The sequence below is a fragment of the Sturnira hondurensis genome, unplaced genomic scaffold, assembly GCF_014824575.4.
Source record: "Sturnira hondurensis isolate 20B ecotype Veracruz unplaced genomic scaffold, ASM1482457v3 Scaffold0021143, whole genome shotgun sequence".
Classification (NCBI taxonomy): Eukaryota; Metazoa; Chordata; class Mammalia; order Chiroptera; family Phyllostomidae; genus Sturnira; species Sturnira hondurensis.
The window spans coordinates 15,929,435-15,947,230 of record NW_028093774.1 but is presented as its reverse complement, the minus strand read 5'-3'; the positions used below and the strand labels follow the sequence as shown (position 1 = coordinate 15,947,230).

The following is a 17,796-nucleotide window of genomic DNA, read 5'->3' as shown; positions in this document are numbered from 1 at the left end:
CCTTCACTCTCCTCCCATATACTACAGGTAAAAGCCTGACTCCTCTGGGGGTCCTTCAGACCTCTGCTTACCTTCCAAACTCCTATCTTGCCTCTGCTCCCTCAGTTACTACATTCCACCACCCAAAACTTTTTTCAGGTCCTCAAACATGATACTGATGCCCTCATTCACCTGAAGTCTTACCATGGCCATCACACTGCTGAAAGCTTTTATCTTCACTCCAAACTCACCAATGCTAACTCCTGATTATCATTAACGTATTGGCCCCCTTTGGGAAGCCTACCCAGATTGCCCCTCTACCCCAGCTGACCCTTCTCACCTTTAACTCCCTACACTTGCACCCAGCCTACCATTCTCTCCACCAAACAAAGACAGAGCTTCTCAGTATATGTTCCCACAGTGACTTATAATAACCCTCTAGTAGCATTTGAAAAATATTCTATTATAAACTCCTAGTTAACATTCTTTCCCACTAATTCTGGTGTAAAAGACAAGAAGCTTTCCAGTGTAAACATCTTGTCTTGGCATCTGTAGGACCTAGTACAGTGCCTTGCGCAGAACTGGTGCTCAATAAATATCTGTTAAATAAGTATATAGAGCATTGTTTAGTTACAGGGAACTGAAAAGGGCTTAGAGATAAAAACCCATTACCCTTAAGGAGGATAACATTCAGTTCAGAATGTCTGTTACACATAATTATATGATGATAATGAGTAAATAAAATCGACTCCAATTTGGATACATGGGGATTTGCTAGCACTGTAAATTGGAATTAAATATTTAGCTCTCCCTTCTGGGATAATCTGATCCACACTAAACACTTCTGAAAGATGGTTTTATGATTTTATATTACAGACGAGAAAATAGGCACAGCAAAGTTAATTGAGTTACTCAAGGTTACACAATGAATCAGAAGCAGAGACAAGACTGAAAACTCAAAGTTGTCAATCTCCAGTCCTTAGGGCTATCATTTTTTAAAACATTGCTAGGTCTTTTTTCTCCCCACAGTTCTATTGTTGGGCTGCAGAATATCAACCTACAAATTTTAATAGATAGTATTCTCAACCTACCACCTGTGGTATTGATAGTTGGGTGTGGAAAGTCAGGAATGGTGGCACCTTGTGATAGGTTTTCCTCTCGTTTATAGCATGAAAGGCTTCCCACGATGTGTCTCTGTGCTCTTGTGAATGTCTTAATAGCGTATCAGTCTCAGGCACTAGCTGCCTCTAGCAAGTACCAACATTGAACTTTTCTGCCATTGGACACCATATTGGACAATGCCCTACATTCAAAATGCCCATAGTTAGTTGGCTGGCACATTCTATTGCACTCAGTGGACATTTTGGTAGAAAATGCTGCCAATACTTAATAAATATTTGAGAAGCATCAAAGGCTATTAAATTTAACAGGATTACCGGTTCCAACATTCATATTGTGAGAGAAATAAACACAAAAAGGTTTGCGCTGCCATTTTAAAAGGCCAGATAGGTACTAGGTACTCAATAAGTATGTTGACATGTGGTGTTCTGGGGACAATGGCAAACATGATGCATAACCAAAATGCCTCAGAAAGCTTCTTCATTACCTTCCCAGTATACACATTTGGTGTACACATAGCTTTCCTTTTGTATAACAACAGCTGTGCTGATAACAGTTTCTCTGAGATATACAGGGTGAGTATGCACTTGAGATTTTCCTAGCCCCAGACTAGATCAAACAAGTCATTTTATACCTGAATATAGCACAAGATGTTAAAGAATTTAATCTGTACAAAACTGTGGCTAACACAAGCCACTTTTGTTACATATGTAGATCTTCTTGATTATTTTCAGATCAATTATACAATTTTCCCTTTATGGCTACAGCATCGCATAGAAGAATCCCCAATTATAGAACATTTCCCTTGCTCTTTGGGCTTTGCCTAACCCATCCTTCATTTGCCAGAGGAAATGCCTTTACCCCTAAAGCATTCAAGCCACTTATTACATCACCCCCCAGTCCCGTCTCGTATCTCCAGGCCCAAGAAGAACTTTAAATGTCCAAAGTATTTTCTGTTCTTAATCCACAATGCTGACGTGAAGTGAATTGCTGCTGTCATGTGAGTGTAACTGATTTTGTTTCCCCTAATAAAGACAGACACTTGAGTTACCCACTTGTAAGTCAGCCCAAGGTAAAAGAAAGAGAACTTCTTGTCAGATGCCAAGTTAATATCAATTGCTCGTTCCTTGGAAATGTCCATTAAAATTCTAGTGTAACTTTTCAAACTCAATTTCCCAACGCAAGAAATGTGGATAAATGCATGGTGAACTGAGCGACACATAGGGTAAGTCTAAGGTTCATATACGTGTTAATATTCTGGGTTGGTCACTGGTAGATGACATTCATGGAGCCAGGACACTTCTGATTTTCACTGGAGGATGTAGATGCCATGAATCCATCCTCATTCATCAGCCCTGTTTTGGGGGAAATGACATCACAAAGATGCTGCTTTCATTTCCTAATGCTGCAGCTCCTATGAAGTTACACCAGGGAATAAAGGTTCCTTTCACGAGCAGCATGAAGGCTGAGTTGGCTTCCTGCTTTAGGAGATTATAAATGCTCTTAAACACTTCTACAGGAAGCAAAATCCAACGTGGGCTTTAAAGTTCTGATATATATTTTTACTCTGTTTGCCACAGTGGTCTGAAAAGGACAATATTAAAGGCTAATAGAGCAAAAAAAAAAGTTTTTATCCCTCAGATACCTGCCCTACAGGAGAATTAATTTACCTGCAGAGACTCCATGTCTTCGTCTTTTCTGTGGCTCTCCTCCAGCAGATCTACAATAAGAAAGTAAAACACCCATCAAAATATGATGTAAAAATTGGTTGCATCTTATTATCAAACCCAATTCAACCAGTGGCTTGTATAAACTATTGCCAGGAAATGGGATTTGTTGTTAAGTGTGAGAAGCAACGTGAATGAAACGCCTCTCAACCGAATGGATGAGATGTGGCAGAGCTCTGGGCCCAGGCAGACTGATGCCAGCTGGGAAACCCTGGGAGGTCCTAGCTCTGGGGGAGATACCCGAGAAGGAGACCAACTCGAGTACAAATCCGAAATCACACCAGCATTTTAGAAACTGGGTCCAGCACTTGTATAACTCAGAAGTAACACAAAGTTCTCTGTAAAAAAAAAAAATTTTCTTTTGAAAGAAAAATTAGAAACAAACCATTTGCTCTTAAATTCCCAAGCCAAGTTCCACCTCCAGAGTCAGTTTTTATAACCATATTAAAATACCCTGGAATAATGGGTGTTATTAATGGAAGTAGAACACCATCCTAACTGTAAAGTCACATTAACTAGCATTTCACACTAAAAGGGTGGGAAGCGTTGAAGCTGTGTCCGACCAAGAGTTTGGCACCATCTCAGAGAACTCAGTGGCTAGAAGGGGAGGCGGTCAACCAAAGGGAGTTCTGCCTAAACGCCTGCGCAAAGCCGTGCTGTCTTAGCGCCCTACATTAATTTATGAACCTGTTGTAAAATATATATGCATATATTTGGCAAGTAGAATTTTTTGCCTGCAGCTATACCACCCGGTGCTATGATCTTATTAGATCTCACAAACCTAAAGAGGGCTGGGCTGAGTCAGAACTTGGATGACAACTGGCAATAAACACCTACCGCAGTGCACATTAATATTAGCATTTGCCTTACTCTGTGATTGATACAGCTTACAAGGGGCTGTGCTGCATAAAAGGAAAATATAACTTACAGAAAGTATATATATATATATATATATATATATATATATATATATATATATCCCAGAAAGGCAAATGCAAATATGTTTAGCAAGGATTACACTAGATGCAGCAGGAAGCAACAATATAGCAGAAAGCCAAGTCACGCTGGTATAGCTCGCAGCTGGGTGGGCGACACACTGAAACTTCAGGAGACCTAGCGGACGATATAATTAATGGTGATGGCACCTTGAGACTGGGATGCCAAGCAAGTCTCTCAAGACAAAATGCACTGGGATTAAGGATAAGAGGTAGTTTTGCTCTGTATCTCAGAGGGGAGCTGAATTCTGCTCCCACACCTCTCATAATCAGTTATAACAAAGTTAAAGGAGTATGGGAATGCAGTAGAGTAAATTTTCAAAGGGTTATTCTGGTGGGCATATAAGGTTCTTTAGCTGAACGCTGCAGAAACCAAAGCGAATGTGGTAGATTAAACGCCCTCAATCATTCTTCTTCTTGAAGAATGAGTTCCTTACTCATTCACATGGTGACATTGTAGCTACTTCCATCAAGGGGCCACAAGCACTACTTTCCACATCTTGTATCTGGGCCACTGCCTGACTTTGTTTTGTAAATAGAATACAGCAAAAGCAACTTTATGTCAATCTGTGTTGAGGGTTCAAGAGGTTACACATTTTCACTTTTCCACTTCAAACTCTGTCACTACCACCTGAATGAATCCAGCCCAGCTTGCAGAGATGACAAGAGACACATGGTACGGGACTCTTCCCATCCCTGACACCCTGCAGGTTGCCCCCACTGGCAGCCAGCAAACACCCAGAAGCAGAGCTGCCCAGGTAAACTGAAGATGACCACAGATGACACAGGTGGGAATCCAGCTGAGCCCAGTGCCAACTCCAACTCACACAATCGAGACCTAAATAAATGGACTTTGGAGAGAGTTTGGTGCCTAGTGCTTGCTAACTGATAGCAACTAGTTGTTAACTGAACAAAAAGCCTTTGGAATCTATTAGAAAGCTATAGGAGTAACTAAGAGAGATATGGGAAAAAGGGATTCAGGCTCTGGAGAGAATGACAACTGGGTCTGGGTGGGTAGTGATGAAGAGGCCGTGAACTAATGGGCACTTTATCCTGGGTGCCTCTAATCTTTGCGTCACTCCACTCAAGGTGAAATTCCATAAACAGAAGAGCTAATGAGCCTAGTTTAGGTCTTGTGCCTACCGCTAATGTGCCTACTGCTTGGCTAGGGGAGAGCATGAGTGCTTTCACTGATAATCCCCAAAGGATTGTATAAGAGACAGAAAGAACAGTTGCCAAATGCAAAATCAGGGTGCTGTTAACAGAAGAAGGCAGGGTGGACAGGCCAAAGCAACAGATGCCAGCTCCAACTGATTTCAGTAAATTATGTCTTCAACACACCTCTCCTCAATGTTTGTAAGATCACTATTCATTCTGTTCCTACATGATGTAGCTATTTTGCTACACTACTTAAGGATATTGGTGGTTCTCAGAGCTGGGCTCCTTGTAATGAGCTACATTGTTTAATGGTACAATAGAACTGGAGTGATGGATGGTGGAGTCCATCAACCATTAAAGGAAACTGATCATGTTCCTCCAGAGTCAACTTGGTATGGCCAAACACCACACACCGTAGCTAAAACTTACTGGACAAATAATGAATACTGGACCCCTTATATAGCCCAACTCAACTCACACAGCTGATAAAATACACATGTGAAGTTCAGTTTACCTGCAGAACTCCATAGTGGAATTACTGCAGTTAGAAATTCGGTTCTCAGTTTTCTCCAAGTACATAAAGGTCACGTTGGTCTTCCAACAAAGCTGACACTAGTAACAATGCTTGATTTGGAGTGGTTGAACAAAAACAGCTACAAAAGAATTCTTACAATTGGTGTTAAACTATAGAATCCCCGTCCTGTTCAGCTCCACCAGCTGTCACCCCAGCTCATGTCAAGAGTAGGCGTGGACATCTTGTGTTTTTGTGTTTCTCTCTGCCACGTCCCTTCCCGGTGAGAACTTCCTGTCCCTTTCCTGCATGAGATTCCTGTGAAACATTCAATCGAGGGGCCCAGTGAACCTCTTCTGCCACAAAAGTGGGTCATGACCCAGGCTGGCCAGTCAGAGCACCTTCCCTCTTACAGCATATAAACTGAGAAACGCCAGCAGAATTCCTTTGGAAACTAAGAGAGAATCTCTCTCCTGAATCTGCAAGTTTATAGCAGCCTGTACTTTCCATGATGTGAAAGCAACCTGTACAATAGTGAAGCTGGCAAAGAAGAAAGCAGAGCCAAGAGACAGAGAGAACTGTCTGAGGACAAGATCACCCCTGCTTGAAACACACCTAACTCCTAACTTGTAACACTTTATTTTCTTGTACTTAAATTAGCTTGACTGGGATTGCTGTCATTTTTTGAAGTTTCTGGGGATGTGGTATTATTGAACCTTTTTCTCTATTCAGAGACTTGCAGAATTCAGAGTGGGCAAGAACTTTCTATTCTACAGTGAAACATTTCATTCTGCCATAAACAGAGAGAGACGTGAGGCTCAAAGGCAGCAAATGCTTTGCCTGAGATTGCCTGGACAGTGCTACAGCCACGGCTGGAACTCAGCTCCTCCACTTCCCGCTCCACTACTGTGTCGTGCTCTCATTTGTACCACTCAGGACTTAATTGTACCCCCTTTCTGTACTGTCATTCTAAAAAATGTGCACAATTTTGTTTCTCTCACTTCCTTTAGGAGTTCTCTGATGTCATCTACCCTTCTTAACTACCAGTTCTATAGCACTGCTACTTTGCTTGCAAGCCCAAAATTTCCTCTCCTGTCTCTATCACTGCTCTGTGCAATTGCTCACTTGTTAGGTGCATGGTTCAAGTACATGCATTTGGAATAATAAACAGAGTTATTAACCTGTGCTGATGAAATATGGCTATTGGGCACTGCTGAGAAGCGACTTCTCTACTGCCAACGGACACAGGATGAAAAAGTATGGATGGAACCTCTAGGAAGCTGAAGTGACGTAATGCTTTGACAACAACTGAGTGTAATTAGTGCACCTCGTTGTGACAAGCAATCTTGCTGTTTGTCCTTGACCAACTTTAGAACAAATGATCGGCATGGAAAAACGAAAGGGCCACTCTGCTCCCTTGCTCACCACTGGCGTGTTCATGTTTTAATATATTATTTTCTGGTTTGCTGTTCAATACAAGCAGTAATTCAACTGCCATGCAAATTGCTGTGTTGAAATGTGCTTCCATCAACACTAGTTAATGAAAGATTTTTTTTTTTGGTGAAAAGGGCAGCCATCCGGTGTCCTTTCCTTGGACTGGCTCCAACTCTCTAAAGAGCTGATACTAACTCATTATGATACACAGTCATGAAGAAGGAGGGGGAAATCCTGATTTAAAAAGGACACCATGAATGAGAATTGGAGAATCGATTTAGTTTGTTTTTCTTCCACTTTGCCTTTCTCTGGAACACTCAGGGTAACAGATCACAACCATGTTTTTGGCTGAGGCAGCCTGGTACCACTTCTTTGCAGTCTTTACCACTAGTGGTCTGACTGTTCAAGGAAGTTTGCCCCTTTTTTAATGTTGATTCTAGTTCTTGGTAGCCAAGGAACCAGGTAGGTCATTGGTTAGTTGATTTACTTTTAAAAGGATAATTATTTCCAGGTGTGCATGAGCAACTCATCCATCTAGCAATTTGGCCCCTCACAGGAAGGTTGGAGATCAAGTTTAGGAATATTTTATTTTCCTTTACTCATAACTATTAGAAAAAACCTCACCTTGGCCCTGGCTGAGTAGCTCAGTTGGTTAGAGTGTTGTCCTGATATGCCAAGGTTGTGGGTTCCATCCCCAGTCAGGGCACATACAAGAAGCAACCAATGAAGGCAGAAATAGGTAGAACAACAAATTGCTGTTTCTCTCTATCTCTGTCACTCCCTTCCTCTCTCTAAATTCAATGAATATATATTTCACACATGTGAAATCAAGTGTGATTATATATGTATACATACACATATAATCTATACATATATAATCATGTATTATTATATATATTTATTGAAATTGATATGACTACATTTTATACACATATATATATATATAAAATCTTCCATACTATACGTCCACCCATCTGGCAACGGAGAAGCAGTCACAGAAACAGGGCTTTGAACATGGCAACACTTGCAACAGCAGCACGGGGAGCGGAATGTAGTGAACCGATGATTGCAATCTAGGGAAGAGCGTTTAGTTTCTGGCTCCTGTGCCTCACGTAACAATTCAGTACTCCTGCTGAGTGTTACTCTATGCATCCTGACATTTAACTAAAATGACAGATAATGTCAATTCTCAAAAGAATTCAATACTTTGTAACTGTTAGCTGTTCTTCTGTGGGTGGCAGTTGTGGTGTATTAAGATTGATTGAATTAAACAGTATACTGCAACCCTGAAGAGGTTATGAATGGTCCCAGCTTCCCACAGTTGTATACTGGATACTAGAGACACTCGCTACACGCTGAGACTATGGTCAATTTCTCTTCTTCTTCCTTGGCTCCCCAGTTATTAGAAACATTGACATTTTAAGGACAGAAGGGACTGGAGGAATCAGGGTTTTTACATTTCTTTAAAAGAAGTAGAACTTTGTCTTATAAATAAAATCTTACGCACTTTCACTTGTGTATTATAAACATGTAATTTAGAAAGTTGAAAGGAAGCTGCTTTGGTGGAAGCAAAAGTGCATGGCGTGGGGCCCAGCCTGGTGGACTTCCCTCCTATCCTTGGCTCAATCCTCTGGTGTCAGGATGGAGCTACAAGGCTCCAATTATGCTGATTGAAAATCACTGATCTAATCCAACCTCCTCACATTTTATAGATGAGGACTGAGCTCTGGCAGGTCGAAAGTCACTGTCAATGCCACACAGTGAACAGAAGTGCATGAACCTGAGCCCAGGGTTTCTAAACTGGACAGGTGCCAATACATTTTACATAACAGTGATGGCTCTTCTTTGCCATTTAATATTTGTACTGAAATGATGTAGTATCCCAACCTCTATATTGGTGCCTATACATTTCTGATGCCTCCCCAAATCTAAAGGAAACGTTGCTGAAGCACTTGTGTAACATCGACCATCTGTGAGAAGTTACTGGCCGCCATAATGAAATGCCTCAACTCCAGGAGCTAACATCAAAAGACGTGGCTTTGATCGCCCTGGGTAGAGCGTCACCCCAATATGCCAAGGTTGCAGGGAGGGTCGGGACACATACAAGAATCAACCAAAGGATACACAAATATATGGAACAACAAACCAATGTCTCTCTCTCTTTTTTCCCCCTTCCTTTCTGGCTCTAAAAATCAGTACATTAAAGATGTTGGTTTTGATGAAAAGCAAATATTTAGACACTTGAAAAGGCAGTTGTTTTTGGCAAGCTGTGTTCAATACACAACATACAGAATATCTCTCTCTCACACACACACACACACACAAACCCCAAAAGTTTTCTTTAAATGAATGACACTTGAGTAGTTCCTCATCTTAATATAGTATTTGTCAATAAATTTTCTTCCTATTCTATTACACTACTAAAAATAACTAAAATAAATGAATAATAATGACTCTAGCCAAAATACCTTAAAAACAATCAAATGTATTTGCTTTAAATTAATACGCGTAAACCACTTAAAACAGTGTCTGGTACATAGTAAGAATGATATATATCGGATTGTTTTTCAAAAATTACCCTTTGGTATGCCTGCTAAAATAAGGAAAATGTGTGAAAAATAATCGGTTGCATGTTTAAACAAATAAGCAAAAAAGCCTTCAAGTGCACTGCTCTTACACTCCATCTGTGGTTGGTAGGTGCGTTTTTAGGACTCGGCCATATCTACTGCCACCCACTGGTAATATCTGGACACACCACAATGAGTTACGAGTTTTCCCATCCAGCCTGACCACAGAAAACACACAGGTTAAAATGAAGAACAACATTAAAAAGTATGGCTATCCTCTGTGGTTTGTCTCAGACGCTGAAACAACATGCTGGTCTGCAGATGGAGCCCAAATGACCCAATAAATGAAAGGTTTCTAATCCGCTGTCTGTCTCTGGGGTATGTGGTAAAACATCCAAACACAGGTGCTCATATTTTACTTAATGTCAACTCATGTCTGGTGAAACTTTCCACCTTGTCAACTTCAGAGATTCAAAACCTCATCTCCCCAAAACTACTAAACTATAGAAAACGACACAGTAATCTACCCCATTTCACCTCCATCTGGGCTCTGGCATGGAGAAACACCAGGATACAGAACAAAAGTTCAGAATTGGCCAAATATTACAAGTTTTGTCATTTCTATTAGCAACAACAGCAGAGAAAATAAGAACAGACTCATTAGGAAACAAGCCACCGTCCTATATTGGTTCAAGGGCTGTCTTGGTCAAAGGACCACATGTGACAGTTACCAAAATGAACAAGTTCATGATGTATTATTCACACCACTTCTGAAAGAAGTTTCAAATGCTCAAATCAGCCATAAAATCATGTTTCTTCCTATGTACACTATATCTCATTATGCTCATCGGAGACAAAGTTTGGCTTTCATTTAAATTCTTTAGGTTAGAAGGTACTTCATAATGAACTTTGTTTTGGTTTAGGACTCATAAGGTGCAAGTAGGTAAGTGGTTTGGGTCCTATAGGAATCCTGCGTGTTTGACTCATTCTTCGATCAGGCCCTGTTCCTGGACACCACAAATGCGTGTGCTAGCTTCCTGATGCCCCTGCTAGCGCAGCAGACCCACGTGTCCGGGGCCTTCCAGACTCTCTAGGCCTACCCGGGTCTACTCTAAATGTATCGGAGACAACGTTCTGAAAACCGAACACAAAGAACATGTCTTGAAAGCAGTGAGAGAGCAACATACCTTAGGTACAGGGGAAAACAATTCAAATGCTAGAAAATTTCTCATTAGAAATCACTGAGGCCTTAACACAGTTTTTAATGCTGAAAGAAACAAATCAACAATTCTAAACCCTGCACACAGTGAAAATATCCTTCAGAAAAGAAGGTGAGGTCAACACATTTTCAGAAAAAAAATTAAGAATCAAAAAAATTTTCAATAAAAATGACAAAAATTTTCTCCAAATAAAGAAGAAACAATACAAAACATCTTAAATGACTAGGAATCCAAAATATGAAGAAGTCCAAATGATTTCCCTTCTCCTATGCAGTTTTAAAACTGTTTGATGATTAAAGCAAAAATATTTAACACTATTTGATGTGTTTTTAAATGTGTACAGAGGAAATATTTAAGAATTATATTTTAATATGAAAGGAGAGTTTCTACATTTCAAACTGGTAAATGACAATAGCAGTAGACTGTGATAGCTATCTATCTATAATCTAGTGGTTAGAAAACCACTAAAAAATCTACCCAAACAGATGTACTTAAAAACACAATCGTTAAATCAAAATGGAATTCTAAAAATTGCTCAAATAACCCACAGAATGGCAGAAAAAAAGCAGAGAAATTTTTAAAAAATGCACAGAAAACAAACAAAACTGGCAAACGTAAATCCTAACATATTAGTAACCACAATATATGAAAACAGTCTAAGTAAACCAATTAAAAGAAATTGGCAGAGTGGGTTAATGACCACTTTGCCATTAATCCATGACATCACCCATGGACCCAACTATATGCTGTTTATAAGAAGTTCACTTCAAATATAATGATATGGGCAGGATAAAAGTGAAAAATGGAAAAATGTATATATATATACCCTGAAAACATTAATGAAAAAGTACCAAACTGATTTTGTTAATATGAGATAAAGCAGACTTCAGCACAAAGAAAATTATCCAAAGCAGAAAGGAACATTATATAATGACTTATAAAGGCTCATCTACCAGAAGAAATAACAATGCTATATATGTATATATTAAAAAAAAGAGGCTGCAATATATGTGATAAAAAAGTAATATAATTGCAAGAAAAACTAGAAAAATTCAAAATTACAGTTGGAGACTTCAATATCCCTCTCTCAACAATGGATAATACAACTAAACAGAAAATCATGGAGCATATAGAGAAGCATAGGTATACACAAGGAAAGTCTCTAAACAGAAACTAAACACTTCTAAATACTCCACAGGTCAAAGAGAATGTCTCAAGGCAGAGAAAAAATATCATAACTGAATAAAAATGAAAACAGAACATATTAAAGATTTCAGGACGCTGCCAAAGCAGTGCTGAGAGGGAACTGTATAGAATACTCTATGCTCCCACCACAAGAAGTTAAAAAAAAAAGGAAATTCCAAGCAACAGAAAAAGAAATAATAAAGAAAAGAACAGAAATCAATAAAGTTGACCACATGAAAACAATAAAGAAAAATCAATGAAACAAATAGCTGAAAGAGAGAGAACAGACACAAACCACCAACAAACTGTCAGCATCAGGAATAAAATAGTGGTATCACTACAAATCCTGTAAATATCAAAAGGATATTAAGGGAAGACTATGAGCAACATACAAATTTGACAACTTAGATGAAATGTACTACTCCTATAGAAAACATGAAGTACCATGAATTAGCCAGTATGAAACATATGATTTACAAAGCCTTGTAACTATTAAAATTGGATTTGTAATTTTAAAACTCCTAGAAAAAAACTGCAGGCCTGGAGGTTTTACTAGTGAATTCTACCAAATGTATAAGAAGAAAATTAATTTTACACAACCTCTTCCAGAAAACAGAATAAAAGGGAGTAATTCCCAATTCATTTTATCAGGCTAGTATCAACATGCTACCAAAACTGTACAGACAGTTTAAAAAAAAGAAAAAAAACTAGCTCCCATTTCAACAGTTGCAAAAATTCTTAACAAAATATTAGTAAATAGAATTTAGTAAAATATTAGTACATAGAATTAGTAAAATGAGTTATATATCATGACCAAGTTGGGGTTATTCTAGGAATGTGAGGTTGGTTTAATATTCAAAAATCAATTAATATATCCATCATCTTGACAAGCTAAAAAATAAAAATCACATGATCATATCAATTGATACATAAAGAGTATCTGAAAAAATTTCATCACACATTTAGGACTAAAGAAAAAAAACTCAGAAAAAAAGTAGAATGGAACTTCCTCAACTTGATAAAGAGTACTGACATATCCCTACAATTAGCATTACCCTTAATGGGGAAAGACGAGACATTTTCCCCTTAAGATCAGAAATAGGAAGGCAAGAATGTCCTCTTGCGCAATTCTTATTCACCATAGTATCGAAGGACCTATCCAGTGCAATCAAGCAAGAAAGGAAAAGGTGTACAGTTTAGAAACAAGGAGTTAAAAGTGTGCCTATTTGTACATGACATGTCTTCATAGAAAATTCCCAAAGAATCTATGAAAAAAACAAAAAACAAACAATGAACAAAACAAAAGCTCCTGGAATCACTAAGTGGGCTCAGAGAGGCCACAAGATACAAGTTAAACATACAAAAATGAATTATATTTCAGTATATTAGGAATGAACATGTGGGGGCCAAAGTGTTAAAAATTATGGTACCACTTGACAAGACTTACAAAAATGAAACAAGCATAAATTTAACAAAACATGTAAAGGTTGTATAGGCTAAAAACTACAAAGCAATAGTGAGGTGTACATGGACTGGAAGATTCTTATTGTAAGGGTATCAATTCTCTCCAAATTGATATACAAGTTAGGTGCAATTTCCATCAAAATCCCAATAATATTTTGTAGCTAAACACAAGATTATTCCAATTATATGGAGAGGAAAAAGGAACTGGATAGCTAAATCAATATCTTAAAAGAAGAATACATGGGGAGAGAGATTGATTTACTCAATTTCTAGACTTATTATATAACTACAGTATCAGGGCTGCATGGACCTGTTGGAGGTATATACACACAGCTCAATGGACAGATAAAAAACACAATGAAAGAAATGGAACAAATTAGTAACTGCCAGAGGTTAAGGATGGACTAGGGATGGGAAAAAAGTAGGTGTGGCTTACAAAAAGCAATGTGAAGGTTTTCTGTGTTGATGGAAATATTCTCTGCCTTGAGCGTATCAATGTCAATACCCTGATTGTGATATTGTACAATAGTTTTGTAAGAGATTTTCATTAGGGGAGTGGGTAAGGGAGATCTTTGTGTATAATAGGATCTCTCAGTATCATTTATTACAACTTCATGTGAACAGAAAATTATCCTTGAAATAAAGAGTTTAGTTCAAACATCCAGAAGGACTTTGGACAAGATGACAAAGATATTAAGAGATGAGTGGTTAATTAATGACTTCTTAAGGTAAGTACCTCATCACGTGCCCTTTCCTATTCACCTTTATGGCAGCTACCCTGGTCCAGGCAGCCAACTTCTTTTTTCTGGGCAACTACCATTATTCATATTCCTAAAGTGAAGTATCTGGTTTGATATTCTGCTGCTACTAAGAGAAAAGAAAATGGACATGCTGAGGAATGTAGAGAATGTTCTTTGGTGTCAGGGTTACTTGAAAAGATAATTGTATCCATCTCTCCTCTTTAAAACGGGGCCAAAAATGGCAATTGTTATAATGATTAAGATAATGTATATAACCTTTTCAAATAATAGTAATTATAATCACAATTATTATTTCATCATACCTGTATAGATACAAAAATTACTATTATTATGAATATCAATTGTGTTGATAATTAGGCCTGCTTTCTTTCAGATACTGCCTTCTGAAGACTGAGATTCTATATTATTTTGCCTCCCTCTCTCCATATCTTACAAACCAGAAATTACATCCTTTCTTGTTGATCTGAATTCATGAGAATGAGTATAGTATGATTTTGTAAGACAGTGCAGTATTTATTAAATACAACATGGATATTATGAGGGAAAAAGTTGTTTACCAAAACTTTCAGTGAAGCAATGAATGACATCTTCAAGTTCCATACATTCTATTTCAAAAATGTATCTGAAATTCCAGCTGTATTATTAGGTAGCATTTTGCCTGTGTTCCTTCCCCTCCCTGTCTCTCCCACCACTCAACCATTCCCCCACATATCCCTGAGTTATAAATCTAAAACAGATATGCTTGTGTCATTTTTTGCTTTGAACTGCTTTCAGTATTGGATTTCACCTGCACTGCCGTAAGTGACTGATTGATGACAGCTTCCTGGTGTGTGTATGGTCGATATCCTTGGGACAGACCTGAACTAAGTGGAAGTAAGTTCTTAAACTGACTTTTGATGCCCTCCATGGATATAGGGGTAGAAGAGAACAGTGAAATGTGCCTAGTACTTCCCATGCTGAGATGCCCAAACTCCTGAGGATGTTGTCTATAAAGCATCCATCTACAAATTTACTCCCAGCACATTATCTTCTGTCATCACTGCAGTATCTCCTCCATTATCTTCGATGTCCTTCCTAGACTCCACTAAGAAAATATCCACCCATTCTTCAGACCCCAGCTTAAAACAAATAATCCTCTGCAGACTTTCACATGCCATGCCTACTAACCATGCCATGCCCAAACACCACCCACATTCCTAGAGATACTGCTTCTGCTTCTGTTCCCCCAAAGTATTTTGTTTGTACTTTTATTATAGTGTTTATTCTACTATAGTTAATGGTTGCATATTTGGATCTGCTACTAGATTCAAAGTCTATGAAAAGTAATCCATTTCAGAAGCTTTAGTTCAGAATACAGTATATGCTAAAGAAACATTTACTGAGTAAATACATTTTTAAAAAGATAATAAAAGCTAAATTTCTGACTAATGTTCATACAGTCAATGGAGCAGTAAGAAGAGGCAACCTTTACTCCTACTTTGTTCTACTCTGGTGTCTACACGTGATCATTCTTGGCCACGGTGATCAAATCAGTGAAATACTGGGAGCGGAGGAGATTATTGTGAAGATCCGTGTAGCACTGAGATTTTAAGCACTGTTCTTTTGTAGGTTGCTTGCTGCACAGTCTTTAGACATCAGTTGAGTGGCTCCATCTGTACCAGTAACATTATTCAGAATAATATGGATGACAATCACCCCCACAACTTTGTAGAAACCCAAACAGATTCTCACGTAATTTAAGTAATTATTGTTAAGACTGTTTATAGATAATAAGGACATGGGAGAGATTCATTCTCATTCACCTCTACTATCTATCTGTCTTCTTTTATACCCAGGGTAAATATACTTTGGATCATTTTAGGTCTTCCCTTTTAGTTTTTTTTAATTCTCATGGTTAAAATAATTCTTCTATTTCTTCTTATTGCCATCTTTAAAGTCCAACAAACAAATCAACAGTTTCGTCTGAATATAGAATGGACTATACAACCAAATATTCTTATTTGTCACATCAGTTTCTTTTCTTGTCAGCATCAAGGCAAAAAAAGACCAAGATTGTTCTCAAAAGACAGCTTTCCCCCAAACCAGGCACAAGGAGGAAAAGGCTGTTCATGAATAGGTAAGACTGGGATTTTAGTGGTTTTAGTCTTTTACTATTAACAAGACATAAAAACGTCTCATTTAAAAAGAAGGCATTCAAAAATTACCCAATTAACTGGTAATGAAAAAACAAAAGTAAACCAAACAGTTTCCAATATAAGATTATAGCATGAAAAGAAAAATTTTAAATGACTGTTTTCTTTGGCGTTATATTCAAATGGCAAATGCTTTTCATGGATAATCTCACAGGTCATTGCTTCCATTAATCAGTAACTTTTCCTAAACATAAAAAAGCCTCAAGTAATTTTTAATAGTGATTACAACTGCCTAGTCCATTAACAAATTGTCATATTAACACTGGCCACATTGTACTGCCTATCTTTAAAGGTTACTCATTTCATTTTCATAGATTTTAATTAACTTTTCCTTTCCCACTGGACTGATTATTTAAGAGCCACAGAGGCCTCTTGCCTTTTCATGTGTGTGGATCTACAGCATTTTGACTGAAAAAGAGGTCCAGAGAATGCGAACAGTGGGGATCCCAAATTAAATGGTAGTGGGGACTTGCAGATACATTATTTTAAAAAGCTAGGCTCTGTGAACTCCAATGCCATGCTGATTGGATCAATTTCTTGTTGCCACAATACTTCTGGAAGTCTCTTTAAAATTCCTCTCTTCATCAGCAGCTTCTCTTATCTGCATTAGCTAGAAATGGTATATAAAATCGTAACAGGCTAGAGAGAGTCTAGGCTTATAAAACAGGGAAACAAAGAAAAACGCTCATTGTTTAGGAAGTGTAGTGTTGGTTTGGGAAACAGAAGGCACTGCACTCATAACTGAAAGCAGGTCCGGCCACCCGCTGCTACACAAGCCAGCACTCAAGCGGCAGGTGCTGATGGGAAGGAAAGCGGTTTATTCAGATGCCAGCCACCTGGACGGTGGGGACTCGTGTGGCAGAGCCCATCTCCTCACCTCAGTCGAGGCAGAGGTTTCCACAAAGACGGAGACAGGAACAGAACAGCAACAGAGCAAAGAGATCAAGGGACAGGGTTGAGGAGCTCTCTCCGTGCAGACCAGCACAGGCTATTCCAATAAAGAGAGGGACCATCTGGGCGTGTGTCATCCCGCTCGTGCCCTATTTACCCAGCATACCCGGCGGACTCTTACCTATCTCTCAGCAACCAACACAGTTTTGCATTTGGGGCTAAAACCTTTAATAACTGCTCCCACAGTCACCACCCCCTGCTTTGCTTTAACACAGCATTTTCATATTATTTTCAAATAATAATAATTAAATATATATATATATATATATATATATATATATATATATCCTTATTTATGTGCTCCACCTTCCTCATTCAATGAGGGCTCTTTGAGTGCAAAGGGTCTCTTTGCACTTATTCAACACAGTACCTAGAATCCAGTAAACACCTAGTGAATACTGACTAAATGATTATATATTATAAATTTGTATTAAAAACTAATGCATTCTGGTTTTGGAGAGTTGAGAGTTTTCTGAACCATGATGGAGAATACTGCAGATATAACTACGCTTCTGCAAAACGAAGATCACAAA

General features: G+C 38.4%; 1 protein-coding gene across 10 annotated transcripts in view; it reads right to left on the bottom strand.

Annotated features, from left to right (window-relative positions):
- The window catches only part of CEP128 (centrosomal protein 128), a 363,215-nt gene that overhangs the window by 73,762 nt on the left and 271,657 nt on the right, over positions 1-17,796 (bottom strand). For all 10 annotated transcript variants that reach the window (XM_037031444.1, XM_037031446.1, XM_037031449.1 and 7 more), the window contains one exon: positions 2,769-2,818. In XM_037031444.1, the coding sequence (XP_036887339.1) occupies positions 2,769-2,818 (50 nt within the window). The remainder of the gene's footprint in view (positions 1-2,768; positions 2,819-17,796) is intronic.